The sequence below is a fragment of the Dermochelys coriacea genome, chromosome 1 (genome assembly GCF_009764565.3).
Source record: "Dermochelys coriacea isolate rDerCor1 chromosome 1, rDerCor1.pri.v4, whole genome shotgun sequence".
NCBI classification, from domain to species: Eukaryota; Metazoa; Chordata; order Testudines; family Dermochelyidae; genus Dermochelys; species Dermochelys coriacea.
The window spans coordinates 197,983,847-198,008,479 of record NC_050068.2 but is presented as its reverse complement, the minus strand read 5'-3'; the positions used below and the strand labels follow the sequence as shown (position 1 = coordinate 198,008,479).

The window sequence follows — 24,633 nt, the reverse complement described above, 5'->3', positions numbered from 1 at the left end:
TCAAAAAAGAGCCACCATGGCTAAACAACAAAGTAAAAGAAGCAGTGAGAGGCAAAAAGGCATCCTTTAAAAAGTGGAAGTTAAATGCTAGTGAGGAAAATAGAAAGAAGCATAAATATTGGCAAATGAAGTGTAAAAATGCAATTAGGAAGGCCAAAAAAGAATTTGAGGAACAGTTAGCCAAAGACTCAAAAAGTAATAGCAAATTTCTTGTAAGTACATCAGAAGCAGGAAGCCTGTTAAACTGGACGATCGAGGTGCTAAAGGAGTACTCAAGGACGATAAGGCCGTTGCGGAGAAACTAAATGAATTCTTTGCATTGATCTTCATGGCTGAGGATATGATGGAGATTCCCATACCTGAGCCATTCTTTCTACGTGACAGATCTGAGGAATTGTCCCAGATTTGATGCATCATTAGAGGAGGTTTTGGAAAAAATTGATAAATTAAATAGAAATAAGTCACCAGAACCAGATGGTATTCACCCACAAGTACTGAAGGAACTCAAATGTGAAATTGCAGAACTACTAACTGTAGTCTGTAACCTATCATTTAAATCGGCTTCTATACCAGATGACTGGAGGATAGCTAACGTGATGCCAATTTTTAAAAAGGACTCCAGAGATGATCCCGGCAATTACAGGCCTGTAAGCCTGACTTCAGTACCGGGCAAACTGGTTGAAAATATTATAAACAACAGTATTGTCAGACATATACATGAACATAATTTGTTGAGGAAGAGTCAACATGGTTTTAGTAAAGGGAAATCATGCCTCACCAATCTACTAGAATTCTTTGAGGAGGTCAACAAGCATGTGGACCAAGGGGATCCAGTGAATATAGTGTACTTAGATTTTCAGAAAGCCTTTGACAAGGTCCCTCACCAAAGGTTCTTATGAAAAGTAAGCTGCCACAGGATAAGAGGGAAGCTGCTCTCATGGACTGCTAATTGGTTAAAAGATAGGAAACAAAGGGTAGGAGTAATGGTCAGTTTTCAGAATGGAGAGAGGTAAATAGTGGTGTCCCCCAGGGGTCTGTTCTGGGACCAGTCCTATTCAACATATTCATAAATGATCTGGAAAAAGGGGTAAACAGTGAGGTGGCAAAATTTGCAGATGATACAAAATTACTAAAGATAGTTAAAACCCAGGCAGACTGCGAAGAGCTACAAAAGGATCTCTCAAAACTGGGTGACTGGGTAACAAAATGGTAGATGAAATTTAATGTTGATAAATGCAAAGTAATGCACATTGGAAAGCATAATCCCAACTGTACATATAAAATGATGGGGTCTAAATTAGCTGTTACCACTCAAGAAAGAGATCTTGGAGTCATTGTGGATAGTTCTCTGAAAACATCCACTCACTGTGCAGTGGCAGTCAAAAAAGCAAACAGAATGCTGGGAGTAATTAAGAAAGGGATAGCTAATAGGACAGAAAATATAATGTTGCCTTTCTATAAATCCATGGTACGCCTACATCTTGAATACCGTGCGCAGATTTGGTCGCCCCATCTCAAAAAAGATATATTGGAATTGGAAAAGGTTCAGAAAAGAGCAACAAAAATGATTAGGGGTATGGAACGGCTTCCGTATGAGGAGAGATTACTAAAACTAGGACTTTTCAGCTTGGAAAAGAGATGGCTAAAGGGAGATATGATTGAGGTCTATTAAAATCAAGACTGGTGTAGAGAAAGTAGATAAGGAAGTGTTTAGTACTTCTCATAACGCAAGAACAAGGGGGTCACCAAATGAAATTAATAGGCAGCAGGTTTAAAACAAATAAAAGGAAGTATTTCGTAAGACAACACACAGTCAACCTGTGGAACTCCTTGCCAGAGGATGTTGTGAAGGCCAAGACCATAATAGAGTTCAAAAAAGAACTAGATAAATTCATGGAGGATAGGTCCATCAATGGCTATTAGCCAGGATGGACAGGAATGGTGTCCCTAGCTTCTGTTTGCCAGAAGCTGGGAATGAGCAACAGGGGATGGATCACTTGATGGATCTTTGGTCTGACCCAGTAGGGCTATTCTTATGTTCCTCTTGTCACGTCTCCCTTACCCCTCTCTGCTCTTCCCAGCAGCCCTCAGGTACCAATGTAAAAGCAACTCAGAAATGCCTAAAATAGAGGCCAGTCTCTGTGTCCCACTTGTGTCCTTCTCAAACTCTTATTTTGTGTGTCTTTTTGTACATCATCCCACAGGTATGGAAAATCTTCCTGATTCCAGCTTGATACCTTACTGTCTTCTCATTCAAGTCCTCCTTTAAAAAAAGAAAACTAATTTTTTTCTGCTGTGTCAATAAGAATTGAGTTAATAAAAATAAAGAGTATTCCCTTCTGAGGGTTTTACAGAAAGTCTTCTTTGTTAGATAATATGACCTCTGGGACACAGACTGTCTTTTTAATTTTTGCCTTGTAGGTGCTGAGCACACACTGCTTAGTGAATAACAAATAAATGAGAGCCCTGATGCCATTTTTTGTGTGTGCGCTGGCAAGTTGTATGCTAAGTAAATAGTTAACATTCTGTTTATTTTATTCTGTAGATGCTCCAGAACCCATCAGAGTTTGCACAATCTGTAAAATCCTTGTTAGAAGCACAGAAACAATCCATTGAGTCTGGCTCCATAGCTAGTGGGGAGCACCTCTGTTTCATGGGAAGTGGCAGGGAAGAGGAAGACATGTATATGAACATGGTGTTGGCACACTTTTTACAGGTACAACTAGGATATTGGAATTATTGTTTGAACAATAATAAAGAATAAACAAGAATAAAGAATTATAAAAAGAATTTGTCAATAAAAAGTGACAAAATAGACTTTCTTTATACATTAACTGTTCTTATAACTACACATGGTTTTGAGCAGTCATTTAATGACCACCAAAATTAGTTGTTCACTTCAACCCAGATCTTGCCTTCCTTAAACAAACCCACAGTAGAGGATCTTGGCATCAGGAAAATTCTGCAAGGGTGCACTTGCACAGTTCTCTCCATATTATTCTAGGGGGAGGCAAGATTCATTCTAGCCTTTCTCTTTCTTCTCCTCCCCTGGGAAGATGCAGGGATCAGCCCTCCAGATATCTGGGATCCATCAGAGAGCTAGGGACTATGGGCTTGTCTACATTACTCACTGGATTGATGGGCAGCGATCGATCCAGCAGGGGGTTGATTTATCATATCTAGTCTAGACGCGATAAATGGACCACCGAGCGCTCTCCCATTGACTCCGGTACTCCACCAGGGCGAGAGGCGCAGGCAGAGTCGATGGGAGAGCGTCAGCCGTCGACTTACCGCAGTGAAGACCCCACAGTAAGTAGATCCTAAGTATGTCGACTTCAGCTATGCTCTGGAGGAAAGTTTAATGCAGTCTGAAGCTGCAGTATCTTGCCTGAGCATTCCCCATAGAAATCCTCCAAAGCTATTGCCACCAGTTCTGTGATTTCACAGCTACCATGGAGGCAGTCTGTAGCAATTCAGATAAGTGATGGGGGGTTTTGTTTAATGATATGGTTTGGAATAGCATTTAGGAATTATAAATCCCTGTTGCAATAATGCTTCAGAATGGCTGTTACTGTACCCTCTCCAGTTCTCTGTAAAAGCTATGCATCATGGGCCTCACTATAGTCATTCATTCTTCATTACATCCTGGCTAAAATTACTGTAATTAACTCGTACTTAATTTTCTTTTAAATTGATTCAGAAGCTGCCACAATTACAAAATTTTACTCCTGTAAAGAACATTTTAATGCCAGCCTTTTGCAGTCTTCCTATGAATTCAATTCAAAGTGTTGCTGATGGCATCTTCAGAAATCAAATTCCAAGTGAAATGAGTTCTCTCTCCTACATCTCTCCAAAACTATTATAACTGAATACATACTGATCTTAATTTCTTTTGGTGTCTTTGAGGAGTGCCAAATGGAAGACTTTTCCATTAGTCACTTCACTTTAACTGTTTTGACTTCCCTTTTATACCAGCTCTTCTTTCTGGATTTTTCCTCCACCTCCTCCCCCATTGGTGGTGAGTGTGGCTGACTTTTCTAGGCCATCCCTTTTTTAATGTAGGTATTGTTTTAATTTGTAGAGTGACTTAGATTCTTGAAGATGGATGTACACAAGCTGAGATGTAATAAATATTTTTTTAAAAAAGCTTTTCAGAACCATGCCATTAGCTAAAAATAAAATAAAATAATGATTGGCCTTCATGGAGTCACTTATGCATTGTCATAGCTGTGGAAACCATATATGGTACATACTGGGGCATCACAATGAAGAAGAGGGAGCTGACTGCAACTTTGTGATATGGAGGAAAGTCGAAAAGCAAGCAACAGAAACATGTATGATCTGGTACTTGCAGCACACTTCTTTTCAGGATTACGACCTAAGTATCCCAAATAGTAAACACTCACACATGCTTAACTTTACTCCATGAGTAGTCCTATTGGTTTCAATAAGAGTATTCTAATGATTAAAGGTAAGCACATGTATAAGGCATTAGACCATAACTCTGTCACTCTCATTTTTAAAAATAAGACTTCCTTGGTTCAAAGAAACTCCAAATTTATCAAGTAAAGTATGCTAAGCATATGTCACACCCTTAGGGTAGGGATCTATTTTTCCACCTTAAATTTGAAAATCCATGAGTGTCACAAATATGATTTCCAGTGTTTTTCTTGTTGCAGAAAAACAAGGAATATGTAAGCATTGCCAAAGGAGGATTCATGGGTAAGCTTTTGATTTAATAATGCCTTTTACATTCACTCTTGGCCTGACAAAGCTTTGAATGTGTTTTTTAATGCTGTTGGGATTACTGTTGGTATTTGTTTGGCAATCAGTTAAATGGATGGCAAACATAGTTTATTCACTAGCTTTTTGTCATGTGCTGTTTTAACACTGTGCAATTGCATGTTCATTGTTAATTAGCTTTACCATTGTCACAGTGTATCCTGAATTCTGAATTAATTATGAATGGCTGGGAAGCTTCCCTCCCAATGTCTTTATCCTCCCTAGTGTTGTTTCTATGTGTGTTAAAACAACTGCAGTGTTTCCTAATAATACTTGTTAACAATGCTGTAATTCTTCACTACTTTGTTTTCTTAAACATCAGTAACTAGGTTCCCAGTGCTGCAATTTATAATGCATGGGCAGACCACAGTTGAAGTCAGTGAGGCTCTGCATGAGTGTAGGGATCGACTCATGTTCTAAATTGTAGGATCAGGACCCAATACCTTCTACTTTGACTAATAGCACTATTTTGACACACTCTCCATCTGATCAAAAATTAAGCAGCCAATTATTTCCTGGTGCTCCTATGTTTTATGTAGTGTTGTTATCCTGTCTTTTATTTCATTACAATAAGTTTGTTTAGAGGCTCTGTAGTATTGAAAGGAGAAAGCAGTAGCAGGAGTAGCATTTGAACTTATTTGCATTTTTGTAAATCATCTAGAGTAAATGTTGACATCAGCAGTCTGAAGTGAGACATGATCAGATGACTCATTCAAATGTGGCTCTGAACTTCTTTTAAAAATGCACTTTCTAACAGCACTCCAGCAGCACTTAGCAGACATCAATGTGGAAGGACCCGAAAATGGATATGGCCACTGGATTGCTAGTACCTCGGGCTCAAGAAGTAGCATAAACTCCTCTGTTGATGTAAGTGTATTTATAGATCAGGTTGTATATTTGAAAATGACAAGAAGCAGTGATTTTTGTGCGTGTGCCTTAGTGCCTTTCTATTCTATAAACTCAAAGAGCATGTTTTTATTAATTTAGGCCCTGACCTTGCAATTGGATCTGTGTGGAGATTCTTGTGCTTGTGTGGCACCTGTGGATATCTGATAGAAGGATCCAAGCCATAATTTTTTGCTCTGTCCAATAGATGTAGATAAGATAGGTCCTAGATGGCCTAAATCTACCCTTCTCTTACCTCAAGTCTATCCTGCAAAATGTATTGCTACAAATTGTAATTGTTCTTAGCTGTATATTTAATTGTAGATTATAACCATCTTGTATCCGGTTGGAAGTAGCCTGAAGTCATCTTGTCTTAGAAGAGAGACTCTTTAGAGGAAATCTCACATTGGTTGCATTTCAATAAAATATATGGAATAGATACCATTCTTAGATCTTCCTCACTTTGGGGTATATAACATACATAAGGCTGTACATGGGATGATAAGAAATCCTTTTGGAATTTCAGGAAATCTTCCCAAAGGTGTAGAAGAACTCAACCAGTTGTTTACCAAGTCAGTGGCTGGTCCTTCCAAAATTGTTTCATAATCCCACATCAGGTCTATTACATATCTAAAGTCACTTATTTCAGAAAGTGAGGTTGTTCAGGTGTAATGGGTCAGTGAAAGCCAGTGGCAACATGACTCCAGCATGAGGGTGACCAGCCATCTCCAAGAAATAGTGCGCTGTGAAGCTAAATTCTCCTTTATACATGCATCTGAGGGATCCATAGGGTATGGAGGTTGTGCTTCCATGGCACCTCTAAATGCCTTCCTTACTTGGAATATTCCAAGAAACGCATTTCCTGAATCTTCTGTGCCCCTTCTAGTGGTAGGTAGAATATGACTTTTAATTTTTATATACATTTACATTTTTACATGGTTAGAACTGTTTCCTCTCAGTGGATTTTCAGAGCACAGTTCTAAGTAATGGGGCTTGGTAGCTTATTTTTTAAATGGGCTTTCCTTTAGTCCTTTATGGCTGCCATTCTTTTTAAATCCTATTTCCATGATAAACAATACTAATAGTGTATAGAACTTTCCTGTAAACAATAGCAAGTGATCATGCTCATTATGCTGTAGCTTTCCATTCTTAACAAATTACTGATAGTAAAAATGTTGTGTTACAATTAATTCTTAGAGCACTTACATTTACAGGGTGATTCTCCTAATGGTTCAAGTGATGGAAAAGGAGTCAAGTCCTTGGTAAATAAAATGACTGTTGCTTTGAAGACTAAATCTGTGAATGTGAAAGAAAAAGTTATTAGTTTTATTGAAAATACATCAACTCCTGTGGACAGGTGGGTTATTTATATGTGATTATCAGTGATTGACTCCCCATTTCAACTGGATGTTTTTGCAAGTATGAAGATTAGACTAAATAATAAGAATCAAGAGAAGATAAACTGAAAGCTATCAGCCTTTGAGTGTGTTTTATTTGTCTTCTCTTCCTTCCCCTCTCTTCCCCCCCCCCATCCTTTTTGGAATTTCCTTCACCAGCATTTGCAATATATCATCATCTTAAAGCGTGACTAATTTGCTGGCTCATAATTCCAAGGCCAGTATTTGCACCCCCATCTCTGGATGATAATGCAGCAAACTGCCACAATATCACTAGACAGGTTTCTTTGTTTTAAACTTATTAAAGGCATTTAGAATGGGTTTTTCAAAAGCATTAATAAGACTCCCATTGACTTCAGTATGAGCAGAGTTAAATCAACACTAAATACTCTTGAAAATCCCACCCTAAATCTTTTGTTTTAAACAGTTTTGCTCATTGCACATGCATTTGCTTAAAGGGGAGGAGCTGAAACAAAGAGAAATATAAAAAGTGATTGTCCTGACTTTGTGGCTTGAACACAGAACTGAGATCCATGAACTCCTGGATTCTAAGCACAGTTCTAGCATAGATTTTCCCTTTCAGCTGGAGAGGTTTTCAGAGTCTTGTTTTCCCAACTATAAAATAGGAATATTGATTTCACAATGGGTTCAGTGACCATTTTAGTTTTAAAGTACATTTAAAGTTGAAGATCTGTTTTCTAAATATTTATTGTGAATAAGTCTCTGAATTTGGTAGCCTATTTTACAACTCTTCTTAAAAATTACTGTAAGTCTTAATAGTTTCAAGGTTGTGAAAGATGGATGCTATTGAGTGCCCTTTAAAGCACTGAGATATATTTACTTGTTAATGAGGCTCAGGATGGCTGCTGTGGTGAACAATGGTTCTCAAATCCTCACCTACTTAATTTTTAGTCCAACTAAAAGGGTTGTTTACAGCTTGGTTTCTCTGTTGCAATGATGCAGTTACCACTTACAGCATGGTTTAGGGCAGAAGTATCTTATAATAAAAATACCCTTTTGTTTCTGTTGCACCAAGCATTCAAATAAGGCTCATATATAAATCACATCTAATGTAGGAATGCCTCTTTAAAATAATTTCTTCTAAGCTTCCTGTGGTCCCTGGGTAGGTCTGCTGAAATAATGTTGGGTTTGAGGAGATGTAGGGAAAAGTTGCTGATACAGAGTGTTCATTTTTTATACTAGGTTTTTTATTTTTTATAATTATTTTGTTCTGTCCTCTGCCCCAATTTGCTATAGAATATCTTTCAATCTTTCCTGGCCAGACAGAGCAAGCATGGAGCGGTAAGCCAATGAGTAGACCAATTTGACTAAAAACACCTTTGTCCTTTTTAGCATGACTTCACAATGTTGGTAAGCATTGGTCACACTGACATCGCTGAAATTCTATATATCAACTTTTTAAAAAGCTATGCTTTGTATCATACTTAACGTTTTCAAGTGCTATTCTGCAGGTAGGGGAAGAAAAGTGAAATGTTTGCAGTGCTTTCTTATTCTCTTGGCTTTTATTCAGTCTTTCAGTTTCCTTCCTCTTTATTTGAAACTTTTAAAAAAAAAAAAAATCCAGTCACTTCAGTTTTGCATTTTATTAATTTGTTGTAGGGAAAAGGGGCAGAAGCCTTTTATTTAGCAGGCTTCAGTTTTGAGCTTCAGAAGGAGAGACTTGAGCTTCAAAGGAGACCTATTACAAGCTGTTCAAAAAGTATCTTCAGAGCTCAGGGTGCTCTGAGAGTGTTAAAGTCCTCTTGGAATTTTGTCAGCAAATTTAAAACGACTGCATTCCTAGAGAGACATGGTGGGTAAGGTAATATTCTTATTGGATATCTTATTGGATACTTCTGTTGGTGAGCAAGAAGAGCTTTTGAGCTTTCACAGAGCTCTTCTTCAGGTTAGCTGGAAAGCTTCTTTCTTTCACCAACAGAAGTTGGTCCAATAAAAAATATTACCTCACTCCCATTGTCTCTCTAAAGTCCAGGGATTGACATGTCTACAACAATACTGTGAATTCCGAGCACATTCTTAGCATGTGGTGATGGAATATGCTGGTCAGAATGGAGATGCTCACACTGTGGGAACAGCAAACAGAGCCAGAAAAACGGGCATACCTCTCAACTGTCCCTCATTTCATTCCCAGAGTTAACTGTGTTCCACACAAATTTAGTATCCCTTCACTTTTAATGATTAAAATTATTTACATCAGAAATAATCATGAAACTGTGCTTATAAAAAGTTACCTATGCCAAACAAAGGAATCCATAGCATTTCCTGCACGAAGAATACTTTGGTCTCCCTCATTTTTGGGTCTTTGTCACACATTGCATCCCACATTTGAATCTTGGCAGGTTGTGCTGAATGGAAGTGGGTGCTGAAAAAGTCATATATATATAATTTAAATGTCAGTTCTATTTTTAAGGATTTTGATTAACTTTTTTCTAGTAATTTGTCCATTCTCTGAGAATGGGGGAACATCATGCTGGCTTGCTAGGTCACCCAATATTACTAGAGAAAGGAGATGGTATAGGGTGAGCAAAAACAATAGTTAATGTTAAGGGTATCCTTGTAGTCCTTGAAAGGAAACAGGAATATCCCAGTAAAACTGATAAATATGGTTATTTCAGGATTTATAAAGCTACTTCAAAAGAATAAAATTAAAAACTTCTTAGGAAACATTAACATTAAACTATAAAATTGTTTCTTTGCAGCTTTTTAGTGTTGTACATAAGGTGTTTTATAACTGACAGACCATCCTACTTTTTGTTTGTTGTGAAGAAATATTGCTGCATTGAGTTTGTACTTGTCCCTTAAAGGAATATTGCTCCCCTACATTCAAATCATCTTTCTTTTTCCATTGGAAAGTTGTACTGACAATATTAACTAGTTAGAACCCAGGATAAATTAATGTACTAAGACTATGCTTTTCTTAAAATTCCAGCTCTGTAAAGTGGAAAGAAATGTTTTTGTCTCATTGATTCAGTTGTGCCAATTTTATCTTTACTAGCAAAAACAGTCTGATTTTGCAGGTTATCAACTGAATGGAATTAGATTAAATGAGATCCCTAACCTGTACCACAAACTGGTCTCATTTAGTGCCGTTTAATTCCTGTAGAATTCCCCATTTCTAGTTTAATATGGTGCAAAATTTTATATAGTAGGCCTTTCTTTTTTGCTTTGTCTAACCTTCCTCTGTTAATGCAAATATAACCTCTTTTAAACCCTAGCTATGAATTTCAATTAACATTATAAATATATAATCTTATTAAACATTACTGATTCGGTAAGAGAAGGTTATCTACAGTATTCTTCCTCATTCCTTTTTTCTTAAAATTCCATATGCACAAAAGTCTAGCTAAATAATAAAATAGAATCACTGATCTCTTGGATTGTCAGTGTCATTGATGCTTATTGTCTTAAGTCACTAATGAGCACATTTTTATATTGCTTTTTCTGTATAGCATATTTCTGTTTTTTCTCAATTAACAATTAGTTTTTCCATGTTCTTTCTCATTCAGTAACTTCTAATCAAATAGCCCTAGAAGATATAGCAACTTGTTAGACTTCCACGGATAGATAAATATCAGCTTTTTTTCAGTATAGTACTAAAGGTACAGGTACCCTCTTGGACCCGGTTCCACAGATGTACATAAATTAGTGTGCATCAATATATTGGCTCAAAACAGGAACAGAACTTTATAGATGTTTAACTGAAGCAGATTTGTTTCCTTTTTGTATCTGCACAGTGTTATCCTTTGGGAAAATCTCTCCAAGAGTGACCCTCTTGCCAGTCTAGCGAACAGTCAAATGTACTTTTTAACTATTCTCCATCTTTTCCCTCCACCCCAATTTACAATCCTTCCAGAGCCATACAGCATGTTAAAATGTAATTCAGACAAACACTAGAGTGCTCTGCAGGGTATTTCAAAGCATCTCCTAAAATGTTTTGGATTTTTAGAATGTTTTTGCTGTTCGAGAGAATGGTTAGAAGTTGTATGTAAGATGCAGGACTACCTGCTTTTCAGTTACAATGCTTAAAAGTGTTCAGTCTGGCAAATAACCCCATGATCTGCTTTTACTAATCTGGTGCTTTCTGGGTCACTCCCGGCTTTCTTGCAGTAGACTTTGAGACTGTGGATTCCTCTCTAGTTGCACATATATGGTCACATTTTGCTATTGCATGCTGCTATAGTAAATGTTGTACCATAGGATCTTAAGTGGTGTTTTTTTTCTCCCCCCACCCCTCCTGCCCTCTCCCCATGCCAACAGACATGTTAGCAGCAGTGACAGATTGGGAAAACCCTACCGTGGTGTGAAACCGGTGTTCAGCATTGGAGATGAAGAAGAATATGATACTGGTACAGTAGGAAACTCTCTTCTTATTTAAAGTCCCCTTAATTTAGACGCATACATAACCTCTTTTCTATTTGACCATCACAGGGTACCATTGTTGTCTGTCATTAACTACAAATTAAATATTTTCAATTTACAAAAATATTTTTAAATAATTATTCTTACTATTAATCAGATTAGAGGGGCTTAATGACCAAGCAAGAACAGAGCCCCATTGTGCTGGGCTTTGTACAAACACTGAATAGTAGACAGTCTCTACCCTGAAGAGTGGTTTCCTCCCCTCTCCCTTTAACTGCCAACTCTGCAAATTCACCTTGGGGATCTGACAGTCGAACTGCATTCTCTTTTTCACTCATTTGATTTAAATGTCTTGCAAGCCCACATCTGTCATCACTTAAACCCATGCAACCCTGTTAACCTCCACTGAGGTTAAGCACGTTGGCCTGCAGTACCTTTTATTACTGGCGATAATGATCAAGAAGAAAAAATATCCAATTTGATTTTCTGATCCTGGATTGTCTGCTTGGCTGGCTGTTAGGCTATGTGTATATTGCTCTGAAGTTAGGACTAGGAGGGTATGAATAGCAGTGCATACCAGAGTGCTGTGCTGTAACTCCACAGTGTGGACACTGCAGTCACAAACTAAAAGGTTTATAGTTCACATTAATGGCTGTTCAACCAGGACTACATGCTCCTTAGATGTGTACAGACTGTATCACTGATTGTAACTAAGTGCTGCAGTCACATAGCTGCCATCAGGATGGGCACAAGCTTTTCCACTGTCAGTTCAGTAAATTCTGTCAGTGTGTTCTTGTCCCCCAGAAAAACCTCTTTCCACACTTATATTTGCAAACTACTTGTGGAAAGTTTTCTTCCATTTCCATTTGAGGATGTGATGTTACCAACTAGGGTGTATACAATGGATATGATCAGGTAATTTAGGTCCACTGTAAGGCTTTGTCTATAGTACTTACTTATTTTTTAATAAAAAGTGTTTGTTTAACAATTAGCTTTTAGGATTTTTTTAATTTAACATTCTTTTTTAAAACAAATCCTGCAGTACGAGCAAAACCAACATTGCACAAATATATTGTGCTTGTGCAGAAGAACAAAAAAAGTGAAACTATTTTCCGTGCAGTTACATTGTATTTACAACGGTGTAATTGAGAGCAGAATTTGCCCCATGACTTCTAACTTCAGTGTCCCTTCTTAAAAAAATTACCTTTTTAGATGTGGATGTGCATAGCTACAACTCTAAATTTCCTTGAAGTAAACATTCTAACTAGAGCATGCAAAAATAGCTTTGAAAATGGAGTAATTAAAAGAAGGGAGGTGAAAACTCAAATGTGGATGCAAGATGGTTGGATTTAGTAGATAATGGGTTCCTTGCACTTTTGTGGCTTACACCAAACGTACTATTTGGAATTCTTCAGTGTTCTAATTGGGATATGAAACCAAATTATTTTTATTTTTAATAAGCAATAACATTGTAAACATTGAAGAGCTGACAGATGTTCTGTCTGTGTAAAAGTCCATTTTTCCTCTTCCATATAGATGAAATTGATAGTTCCTCAATGTCGGATGATGACCGAAAAGAGGTAGTCAACATCCACACATGGATAAATAAACCAGATGTGAAGCATCATTTCCCTTGTAATGAAGTGAAAGAAAATGGACACATGTTTCCTAGGTATTAAAGAACTGTTTATTCTTAAGAGTATGAAAAAGCTAGTGGTGGTGTTAAATTGTGTCTGAATATTGTCTATAATGAACAATAAGTGTCTGAGCCACTAAGAGCTGTAGTATTTATTTTATTTGTATTGTCACAGTGCCTATGAGCCCTAGTCATTGTGCTAGGTGCTGTACAGATATGCTCCTAGACTATTTCTACAGCATGTGTACAGAATTTTACTCCTAAGAATACAATAGAAAGAATAGGAGTACTTGTGGCACCTTAGAGACTAACAAATTTATTAGAGCATAGAAAGAATAGTACTAATGCTTTTGCAAAACAAGTTGTTTCAGAAAATACTCTCAATAAGTTTTGGGTTTATTTTCAGCATTGGGGCCCCAAACATCCAAAGGTGCCTGCAGTCTGTCCTTGTCAATATCTGCACAAGAATGTATTTCAGAGGCACTGCTGTCTCTAAATCAGGACACAATTGCAGTGACCTTTTTATCTGGTCATTAGGAGTACTGGAGTATGATGCATAGTGCATGTTTCCTTAGCTGCCCCCAAAGAGTGTGACTGTAGGGACCTAACAAACTTGGGCTGTAGTTGACAGGTTTCAGAGTAGCAGCCATGTTAGTCTGTATTCGCAAAAAGAAAAGGAGTACTTGTGGCACCTTAGAGACTAACAAATTTATTAGAGCATAAGCTTTCGTGAGCTACAGCTCACTTCATCGGATGCATTTGGTGGAAAAAACAGAGGAGAGATTTATATATACACACACAGAGAACATGAAACAATGGGTTTATCATACACACTGTAAGGAGAGTGATCACTTAAGATGAGCCATCACCAGCGGGGGGAGGGGGAAGGAGGAAAACCTTTCATGGTGACAAGCAAGGTCGGCTAATTCCAGCAGTTAACAAGAATATCAGAGGAACAGTGGGGGGTGGGGTGGGGGGAGAAATACCATGGGGAAATAGTTTTACTTTGTGTAATGACTCATCCATTCCCAGTCTCTATTCAAGCCTAAGTTAATTGTATCCAGTTTGCAAATTAATTCCAATTCAGCAGTCTCTCGTTGGAGTCTGTTTTTGAAGCTTTTTTGTTGAAGGATAGCCACTCTTAGGTCTGTAATCGAGTGACCAGAGAGATTGAAGTGTTCTCCAACTGGTTTTTGAATGTTATAATTCTTGACGTCTGATTTGTGTCCATTCATTCTTTTACGTAGAGACTGTCCAGTTTGGCCAATGTACATGGCAGAGGGGCATTGCTGGCACATGATGGCATATATCACATTGCTAGATGCGCAGGTGAACGAGCCTCTGATAGTGTGGCTGATGTGATTAGGCCCTATAATGGTATCCCCTGAATAGATATGTGGACAGAGTTGGCAACGGGCTTTGTTGCAAGGATAGGTTCCTGGGTTAGTGGTTCTGTTGTGTGGTGTGTGGTTGCTGGTGAGTATTTGCTTCAGATTGGGGGGCTGTCTGTAAGCAAGGACTGGCCTGTCTCCCAAGATCTGTGAGAGTGATGGGTCGTCCTTCAGGATAGGTTGTAGATCCTTGATGATGCGTTGGAGAGGTTTTAGTTGGGGGCTGAAGGTGATGGCTAGTGGTGTTCTGTTATTTTCTTGGTTGGGCCTGTCCTGTAGTAGGTGACTTCTGGGTACTCTTCTGGCTCTGTCAATCTGTTTCTTCACTTCAGCAGGTGGGTATTGTAGTTGTAGGAATGCATGAGAGAGATCTTGTAGGTGTTTGTCTCTGTCTGAGGGGTTGGAGCAAATGCGGTTATATCATAGAGCTTGGCTGTAGACAATGGATCGAGTGGTATGATCTGGATGAAAGCTAGAGGCATGTAGGTAGGAATAGCGGTCAGTAGGTTTCCGATATAGGGTGGTGTTTATGTGACTATCGCTTATTAGCACCGTAGTGTCCAAGAAGTGGATCTCTTGTGTGGACTGGTCCAGGCTGAGGTTGATGGTGGGATGGAAATTGTTGAAATCATGGTGGAATTCCTCAATAGCTTCTTTTCCATGGGTCCAGATGATGAAGATGTCATCAATGTAGCGCAAGTAGAGTAGGGGCATTAGGGGACGAGAGCTGAGGAAGCGTTGTTCTAAGTCGGCCATAAAAAGGTTGGCATACTGTGGGGCCATGCGGGTACCCATCGCAGTGCCGCTGATTTGAAGGTATACATTGTCACCAAATGTGAAATAGTTATCGGTGAGAACAAAGTCACAAAGTTCAGCCACCAGGTTAGCCGTGACAGTAATCGGGGATACTGTTCCTGACGGCTTGTAGTCCATCTTTGTGTGGAATGTTGGTGTAGAGGGCTTCTACATCCATAGTGGCTAGGATGGTGTTTTTAGGAAGATCACCAATGGACTGTAGTTTCCTCAGGAAGTCAGTGGTGTCTCGAAGATAGCTGAGAGTGCTGGTAACGTACGGCCTGAGGAGGGAGTCTACATAGCCAGACAATCCTGCTGTCAGGGTGCCAATGCCTGAGATGATGGGGCGTCCAGGATTTCCAGGTTTATGGATCTTGGGTAGCAGATAGAATACCCCAGGTCGGGGTTCAAATCAGCGGCACTGCGATGGGTACCCGCATGGCACCACAGTATGCCAACCTTTTTATGGCCGACTTAGAACAACGCTTCCTCAGCTCTCGTCCCCTAATGCCCCTACTCTACTTGCGCTACATTGATGACATCTTCATCATCTGGAACCATGGAAAAGAAGCTATTGAGGAATTCCACCATGATTTCAACAATTTCCATCCCACCATCAACCTCAGCCTGGACCAGTCCACACAAGAGATCCACTTCTTGGACACTACGGTGCTAATAAGCGATGGTCACATAAACACCACCCTATATCGGAAACCTACTGACCGCTATTCCTACCTACATGCCTCTAGCTTTCATCCAGATCATACCACTCGATCCATTGTCTACAGCCAAGCTCTACGATATAACCGCATTTGCTCCAACCCCTCAGACAGAGACAAACACCTACAAGATCTCTCTCATGCATTCCTACAACTACAATACCCACCTGCTGAAGTGAAGAAACAGATTGACAGAGCCAGAAGAGTACCCAGAAGTCACCTACTACAGGACAGGCCCAACCAAGAAAATAACAGAACACCACTAGCCATCACCTTCAGCCCCCAACTAAAACCTCTCCAACGCATCATCAAGGATCTACAACCTATCCTGAAGGACGACCCATCACTCTCACAGATCTTGGGAGACAGGCCAGTCCTTGCTTACAGACAGCCCCCCAATCTGAAGCAAATACTCACCAGCAACCACACACCACACAACAGAACCACTAACCCAGGAACCTATCCTTGCAACAAAGCCCGTTGCCAACTCTGTCCACATATCTATTCAGGGGATACCATCATAGGGCCTAATCACATCAGCCACACTATCAGAGGCTCGTTCACCTGCGCATCTAGCAATGTGATATATGCCATCATGTGCCAGCAATGCCCCTCTGCCATGTACATTGGCCAAACTGGACAGTCTCTACGTAAAAGAATGAATGGACACAAATCAGACGTCAAGAATTATAACATTCAAAAACCAGTTGGAGAACACTTCAATCTCTCTGGTCACTCGATCACAGACCTGAGAGTGGCTATCCTTCAACAAAAAAGCTTCAAAAACAGACTCCAACGAGAGACTGCTGAATTGGAATTAATTTGCAAACTGGATACAATTAACTGAGGCTTGAATAGAGACTGGGAATGGATGAGTCATTACACAAAGTAAAACTATTTCCCCATGGTATTTCTCCCCCCACCCCACCCCCCACTGTTCCTCTGATATTCTTGTTAACTGCTGGAATTAGCCTACCTTGCTTGTCACCATGAAAGGTTTTCCTCCTTCCCCCCCCTGCTGCTGGTGATGGCTTATCTTAAGTGATCACTTTCCTTACAGTGTGTATGGTAAACCCATTGTTTCATGTTCTCTGTGTGTGTGTGTGTATATAAATCTCTTCTCTGTTTTTTCCACCAAATGCATCCGATGAAGTGAGCTGTAGCTCACGAAAGCTTATGCTCTAATAAATTTGTTAGTCTCTAAGGTGCCACAAGTACTCCTTTTCTTTTTGGGCTGTAGTGTAAAGCATGGTGTCCACTGCTCAGAACACTAAGTTGCTTAAAGTTGTGTTTTGCTCTTATTTAGACAGACAGAAAACTATTTTATATTTTTATTAAAAAGAATCTGGTGGAAGATAAAACTCTAGAATTTGATCAACAATTTGACCAGAGATTGCAGTCAATGTTTCACTGTTGCATTTTTGTCATAGTTCCAAAGAACTATACATTTAAACCACTGGAAAAGTTCATCCAGGAAAAAAACCAACAAGCTTTTCTAAAAATTTTACCTAGGATGATAAAGCCTGAAAGCTGCAAATACTTTTGCATGTACCTCAAATGCAGGATCAGGACCTCTGTGTTGGCTCCCTGTGAGATGTACATGTTAGCTATTCGTTCCTGAGAGACTGTGCAGTGTCAGTGTTCATTAACAAACTATATGGTTTTGCTTTGTGCTATTAAACATCTGCCATGTTTGACTTCAGAAGTGCTTGCATTTCAGTTCTGAGAGAAGTTTGTAAAGTGTTTAGGAATTCTGAATTAAATATGCTGCATAAATATAAAAATGTTGGAATTTGAAAACTGTGTTAGCTAGCTCATAGTGTGAGTTATATTTAATATTAAACTTTCTGTGTATTTGACCCTTACTCCATTTGTTCGTAAATTCTTTCTCTTTTTAAAGTCATCTCTTAGTAACTGCAACACATATGTACTGTTTGAGGGAGATTCCATCACGAAGGGGATTGGCTTACATACAGTCTCGGCAGGCCCTAAACTCGGTAGTTAAAATTACATCCAAGAAGAAACACCCAGAATTAATCACCTTTAAATATGGAAACAGCAGTACTTCGGGCATAGAAATTTTGGCAGTTGAAAGGTAAGACTGTTTCTCAATTACGAACTGATCACAAAACAAGGGGGCTCATCCTGCAAGGTAGAGTGTGTCACTAATTCCTTGTGATATCAGTGGAAATCAGAGGTACTTCCAGAATCAGGCCCAAAGCTAACGCTTTGTTTTTAATAGCTGTAATGTCCTGACATGAATCAGGATACACAGCAGATCTAGTCTCTCTCGGGAATATTGAGTTTGTGTATTTTAGAAAAAACAATGTACTTACTGTACCCTGATCAGTTTAACAATCTGTAAGATAAGTCATGTAGAAAGAAATGTCTCCTCCATCCGTACCTCCGTATAAATGCCTCTGAAATACTTTTTAAGTTAGCTTTTTATTTTTGAAATAACTCCTTTTGGTAACCATTTTACTGAAAACTGTCCTCTTAGTAATGGGTCCAGGTAAGAGGCTATATGCAAGTTTCTATCCTGCTACAAAGGCCCCAAATATATCATCTGGAAAGGCACCAGACATTCTTCATCACTAAGATTTTGATGTTGGTTTATCACTTTGGGAGAGGGCAGGGAGGGCATAGCCTCCAAAGCAAGAGAAGTATTTTGGGCTTTGGGCTTGCTTCTTTTTTTCACTACAATGAATAGTTTCTCTTAGATCTTACTGTGTGTGGAAACTCCAGTATTTAAAGACATTAAGGTGAAGGAATTTTTTTTGTTTTAATAAAGAAGGCTCATGATTAACATACAGACATTCCCTGGTGATGTAAATAATGGATTCCAGATTCTTGCACGTCTGATTTTCCCAACCATGAAGAGTCTGATCCAAAGTCTATTGACTTCAGTAGACTTGGGATCAGACCCAAAATAATTGTCTTCAGAATAAAATTAACCTAAGGCGATCTGTAAAGTCTGTGTTTTACAAGACATGCACTTGAGAGTAAACGCGTTAATGAGAGGAGCTACCTTTTTTGTATGGAAAAATGTTCCTTTAAACTTCTGAGTTTTCTCAATGTCAGTATTGATGCATGATTTTGAAAATTATAATTTTTTTTTTTAAACTGGTCTCTAGGGGATTGGACAGCTGAGAATTAGTAATATGATATAGAGCCTTTAACCTGAAGATTGCTGGTGAAAATCTATTCTATTCTATATCAGTTCTTATACTGGACTCATCACTTCAGTACAGAGCGCCTTCCACTAGTGCATTAAGTAACGTGACTAACATATGTCACAGGTTGGTTGTTCTCTCATCCTCTCCCTGAGGGAGAAGCATGTGCAGTGAAGCATCTTGTTTTGAAAGGGTTTTTTACCTAGATCAGTAGTGACTAAAAGTTACTATAAACTGATGCCTGTTTGGGTGTCCTGTGTGAAATGAGTTCAGTGGAATTGGTCCAGTTCCCAGCAGCAAGTTGTCCATACCACAGAAAACATCATCACACATGGCACTAATTCACTACTTCATTGGCAACCTCCATATAGTGAGCAAGAACTGAGTGGTAAGCATGGAAAATGAACTATTCTCCTGTCCATAGATGTATCTCCAGATTAGGATTGGTATGCATTGGTGGAGTAATGTATGGAGAAATCTTGCCCTGCTGTTGCCCATTCTGTACCTTTCTATGACTAAATCAAGGTTTTCAGTCTCCAGGTTCTCAATCGAATACTTTTCATCAGCATTGAATTCACATAAAGAACATTTTCTCTTATTCCAACTACGAAGAATATTACTATTTACCCAATAGTTTTACATTTTAAAAGGGGATTTTTCCCAAATCTTACTGAGACTAAGCTAGAGGATGAATTCAGACATCAGTTTTTATGATTGGCATGGAAAGTTGGCACAGTGTATTAATGATGGTCCTTTCTCTTTTAAAGGTATTTGATTCCAAATGCAGGTGATGCTACCAAAGCCATAAAACAACAGATCATGAAAGTTCTGGATGCGTTGGAGAACTAATAACAAAAAAACTTTTAAGATAATGGTTTAAAAAGAAAAGAGGCAACCAAGACACTGTATGTGGACACAAAATGACTGCTTTCCAACTGAATACTAATCTAAGAGAACATCTCTGTTTGCTGATGGGAATACCTGAGTAGCAGGCTTAAAATAGGGTAAATTATTAATTTCTCAGCAGGATTTCAATCATTTTTTTGTTTAACAATTTTGGTTTTTTTTGCAAAAGTTGTTTATTATAAAGGTCAAGTTTTTTAAAAGCAGCTTTAATGTAGCAGTTCAGTTGTGTAGAACTATATGAAGGGAATGCAGGTCTTTCAGGTATGGAAAAATAGTTGAAATGTCATAAATAACCTTGAGAATTAGAAGTCAAAAATGTCTAAAGCCTAATGCCTGTAAATTTGATTTTGCCTACTGGTAGTATCAAGTATTGTTATCAGTCCTTAGGTTTGTAAACAGAAGAGACAAAAGCTCAGTAATACTACTTATGCCTCTCAAAATGATTGGAACCCAATTCAATCAATCTTCAACTCCAGGTGATTGAAAAATGCAAACCATACTGTGGAGGGGGGAAAAAGGTTGTTGGGGTTTTGTTTTTTTTTTTTAAACCTACTATACACTATCAGGTAAAATAATTTGAATGGTTAAATGACTGTTTTTAAATACTAGACTGAACTGTATACAATAAGAAAACTTACCACAGGATTATGATTTTTGTAATTATGCAAATTAAATGTTTTCTGAGTTGAGGCAGTGTTACTATTGTAATAAAAATGCGTGAGTGCTTTTGAGCAAATGAAATTGGAATTCATGCTTCACATGACAGATTACTAGCTGAAAGTGAGTTGTCTGCCTCCATCAAAAGTGAAATAATCTAATAAAATATATTCTTTGGGCTGTCATTTCAAAACCATTCAGTTCAGCACAGATGGAGTTGTACTAACTTGAAGGTGTGTTCTGCAACAAGAACACACCTAATGCACACAAATAAAATAGTGGTCAAAGCACTCAATATCTGTGATAACTATTTGTTATCTTCAAGGCCATATGGATTTTTCCTTTGAATAACATTTTAAATTCTTTAATGCCAGAGAACTAACTACTATTCTGGCATCTTTCAGATGTGATCTAAAATAGCTTTCACTAATCTGCAGCTTTCAGATTTCATCTAAATTTGGTTCTCAAGTTAGCAAACCAATCCTGGAATGCCCTTATGGCCATGGAATAGTTTGTGTGTATGCTGATGCTGAAAGTAGCAAAAACTCTGGAATGATGATTATGGGAATCAGCTGTACTGTGTGGAAACCACTTACATCAATTTTACATTTTATTAACTGTAAATACTATCATAAGGAAATAAATGAAACTGACCTTTATAAAAATCAGCTATTTTAAGTTATTTGAGTAGGAATCAAGCTAAGGCACCTTAATTCTGGAACAAATTCCTTTTTAAAAAAATATATGAATAAACACCAATAGAACTTGAACTATTGGAAGTATTTGCATGAAATTGCACCTGGCCCAATGCTCCTGTATTTATAGTTTTGCCCTGCAGCTGTTGTATTACATTCCCCACTTCCTGTCCTCTGAAGAGCCTCTGATTCTGTGCCTACTTCAGCAATGAGATTTTTTTTCATAATGTTAATGTAAAGATGTTTGTGTTACTGTTTATAACTACAATTGTAAATAAACCAGTACAATTTGAACATAACTTGTTCTAACAGAAGGCATTTAATTTTGCACTGTTTGATTTCTGTTGGCCTAACTATAGTTTTTCTAAAAGTAACTTTTTTTCATGGGGTGGGGGGGAAATTAGATACTTAAAGTGAGAAAAGTAGTTCATAGGCAGCTGGTGTGAGTTTATTTTTAAAGTACTTATGTTTGCTTTTAATTTTGAAAGACTTTCATATATCAAATGAAATATAACAGTAGAAAATAGACAAAGCTCCATTATGTCAGTAATATATTTGTAAGTATATGGTTCACCTATCATTAAAATTCATTTGGTTAATTTTATTGGCTGACCATGGTCAACATTGCAGGGATCAGAGCTTCTATTTTGAACTTTGCTGTTTATAAATGAACAAATGGTAGAATAATTCAAAAGCTGATTACAAAGCATTCCTAATTGTCATATTTTTGTTATGAAAAATATTGACAGCATATTAATATGTAACAATTTTTGCTCACTATTAGTGGGAGGAGGGAAAAAATAATTTTGCTTTATTACTGAGTTGGGAAGTCGGTATAATTGTTTCACAAGTAGCTGAAGTATTTCTAATATCTTGAAGAATCCAGCTATCCATAGTGGAAAATTACATTGTTTTAAAATAATAATTAGCCATGCTTATCTCAAACATAGGAGGAAGGTAATATACACTGCTCCATTATCAGCAATATACGTCCTTTTTAGCTAACTGGTACAGTAACTCTGCATTAAAACTTACTTGAAGCGGGTTCTAGCCCACAAAAGCTTATGCCCAAATAAATGGGTTAGTCTCTAAGGTGTCACAAGGACTCCTCGTTTGTTTTTATCTCTATAGGTTAAACATCACCAACATTATGGAATTCATAATTTATGCCACCAAAAGAGATGATTAAAAAAAACTAACCATTTCTGAGATAATTTATAGTTTGTTTGTAGGCCTGTTATCCTACAGAATTATATTAGACAATCTATGAAAAACATTTTCAGGATTTTTTTATCTCGCAATGTAATTATCCACAATTGGAGGAGGAGACTGTTTTCAATTCATTTTAGTAACTTGCATTTTTTTAATATGAAGTAGCTACACAGCAGTTTTTTTGCTAAACAACAAATCCAATTACAGTGTGGAGTGTAAATAGGAAGGGTATATTAGAAGATTCAAAATGTTACCTATTTATCTTCCCCCTCTATCTTCCTTGTATTTATTTTAATTAATCTCTAGAAGCTTTCAGAGTCCTGAATTATTGCAAAAGATGTTTGTGTGTTGCCCTCAGTGTTTCTGAATGTAAAATGGAAGCTGCTACCTCCATTTTTTTGATGAATTCTTTCTCTGTTTCATTTAACTCTCTTTGGATAATGGTCTAAAGTCTCCAGCCCAATCCTGAATGTCTACACTGCAGTTAAACAGCCTCTTACCCCAAGCCCCATGAGCCAGAGTCAACTGACACAGGCCAGCTGTGGGATTTTAGTTATAGTGTAGACATTGTAAGCACATGTTTACCATTTCTTAATTAATAAACCAATGGGACTTGTGTGTAAACTGAAGCATGTGTATAAGTATTTGCAGGATTGGGGCCTTTTTGCTAATTCTTATTTCTATGAGCCTTATCTGTGGAGATAATACCTTCTTAATTGCATTGTCCTCTTTAGATTTAATAAGTTATTTGCTGCTCTTTCAGTTTAGCTTCTGTTATGAGCGTATACCATTCCAGTCCTGTAACCTGCTCAACAGTATTGGATTTTTACCATGATTTTAAAATTTATTTCCAAAAGTACTGAGACACACATGTAACTTACCTGTTTTAGTATAGAGATTCTATTAAATTGCATAGAGAATTTGCCCTTTAAAAATATACCTTCTATATACTACTAACTTGTGCTGCTGGGGAAAACAGTACCCAGAAAACAGCTTTCAAGCCTTGTAAGTTCAACTTTTAAAAGACTATTTTCAGTTTTTCTGGCATTGCAATATTACAAAACTATACATTTCAAAAGTTACTGAATTTTGGATTTGTAGATTTGACTATTTTTAGTGTGTTTTTTTTTTTTCTAGGAGTTTTCCTAACAGGCATGTTTCCCATGCCACTGAGCCTCCCACTTCTCTCTGCTGAGGCGCTCTCTCCAATATTTCTACTTCAAGCTCTTCAAGTCTGAGCTGTGGCACCATCTCTTTTTCATACCGGTTGTCAATTGTGCTGAACTATATGGTGCTTTTGTGGGCTGAATAAATGTCATTAGGATGAAAATCAAACATCTTTCCCATTTAGACCATGTCTAGGTTAACAGGAGTTAAAGGCATATTGTACTTTCACACTGCACCATACATGCCCCCTGTTCAAATGCATCTTTAGTAGGTTTGTAGTTTTTAGAGAAACTGATAAGCACCAGAGTTAAGTAAAGCATTATTCATGCAAAATAACCATAGTGCATCTAAATACCTAAACAAGGGTGTTGCATATTTCTTAGTTAGTGTAGCTAAGCTTATTCCACAGAGCAGTGCTCTGTGTATCCCTTATAGTTTGTTCGTTAAAGAAATGGTAGGTAATAGACGCCACCTTTTTAACTGTTTGCTATAATTGAAACCTTGACTGAAATTATCCAGATGGAAGAAACACTTCTGAAAAATATTAAGAATAGGAAATATGGAAATGAGGGTGCAGGGGCAAAGTTATGCAAATAAAGTAGTAGTTGGCAGTCTGTAGAACCAAATCATTAGAAAACTATATGGAGGGGAAGTCCTCCTCTGTAAAGGAAGAATGGGATATGTTGATGGATAACCTGTTCACTAGAACCTAGCTGCATACGACCTGATCTCCAGTGAATAAGCTTTAAGCATTCTAGGGTGGGTACCTGGAGCTGCAAAGGTAAAGTCACAATACTCAGATCATCACCGCAGAGAGCTTAAAGGCCCAAATTCACAG

General features: G+C 37.9%; 1 protein-coding gene across 4 annotated transcripts in view; it reads left to right on the top strand.

Annotated features, from left to right (window-relative positions):
* Nucleotides 1–24,633, top strand: part of TBC1D23 (TBC1 domain family member 23) — a 72,921-nt gene that overhangs the window by 39,165 nt on the left and 9,123 nt on the right. For 2 of the 4 annotated variants that reach the window (XM_038387104.2, XM_043511354.1), the window contains exons 11-19: nucleotides 2,546–2,716; nucleotides 4,680–4,722; nucleotides 5,540–5,649; nucleotides 6,882–7,024; nucleotides 8,322–8,366; nucleotides 11,343–11,431; nucleotides 12,981–13,116; nucleotides 17,886–18,080; nucleotides 19,926–21,715. In XM_038387104.2, coding sequence (XP_038243032.1) covers nucleotides 2,546–2,716; nucleotides 4,680–4,722; nucleotides 5,540–5,649; nucleotides 6,882–7,024; nucleotides 8,322–8,366; nucleotides 11,343–11,431; nucleotides 12,981–13,116; nucleotides 17,886–18,080; nucleotides 19,926–20,007 — 1,014 coding nt within the window. In that variant the 3' untranslated portion in view covers nucleotides 20,008–21,715. Of the gene's footprint in view, nucleotides 1–2,545; nucleotides 2,717–4,679; nucleotides 4,723–5,539; nucleotides 5,650–6,881; nucleotides 7,025–8,321; nucleotides 8,367–11,342; nucleotides 11,432–12,980; nucleotides 13,117–17,885; nucleotides 18,081–19,925; nucleotides 21,716–24,633 lie in introns of those variants that run through there. The other 2 variants (XR_006280095.1, XM_038387114.2) reach the window with 2 other exon arrangements.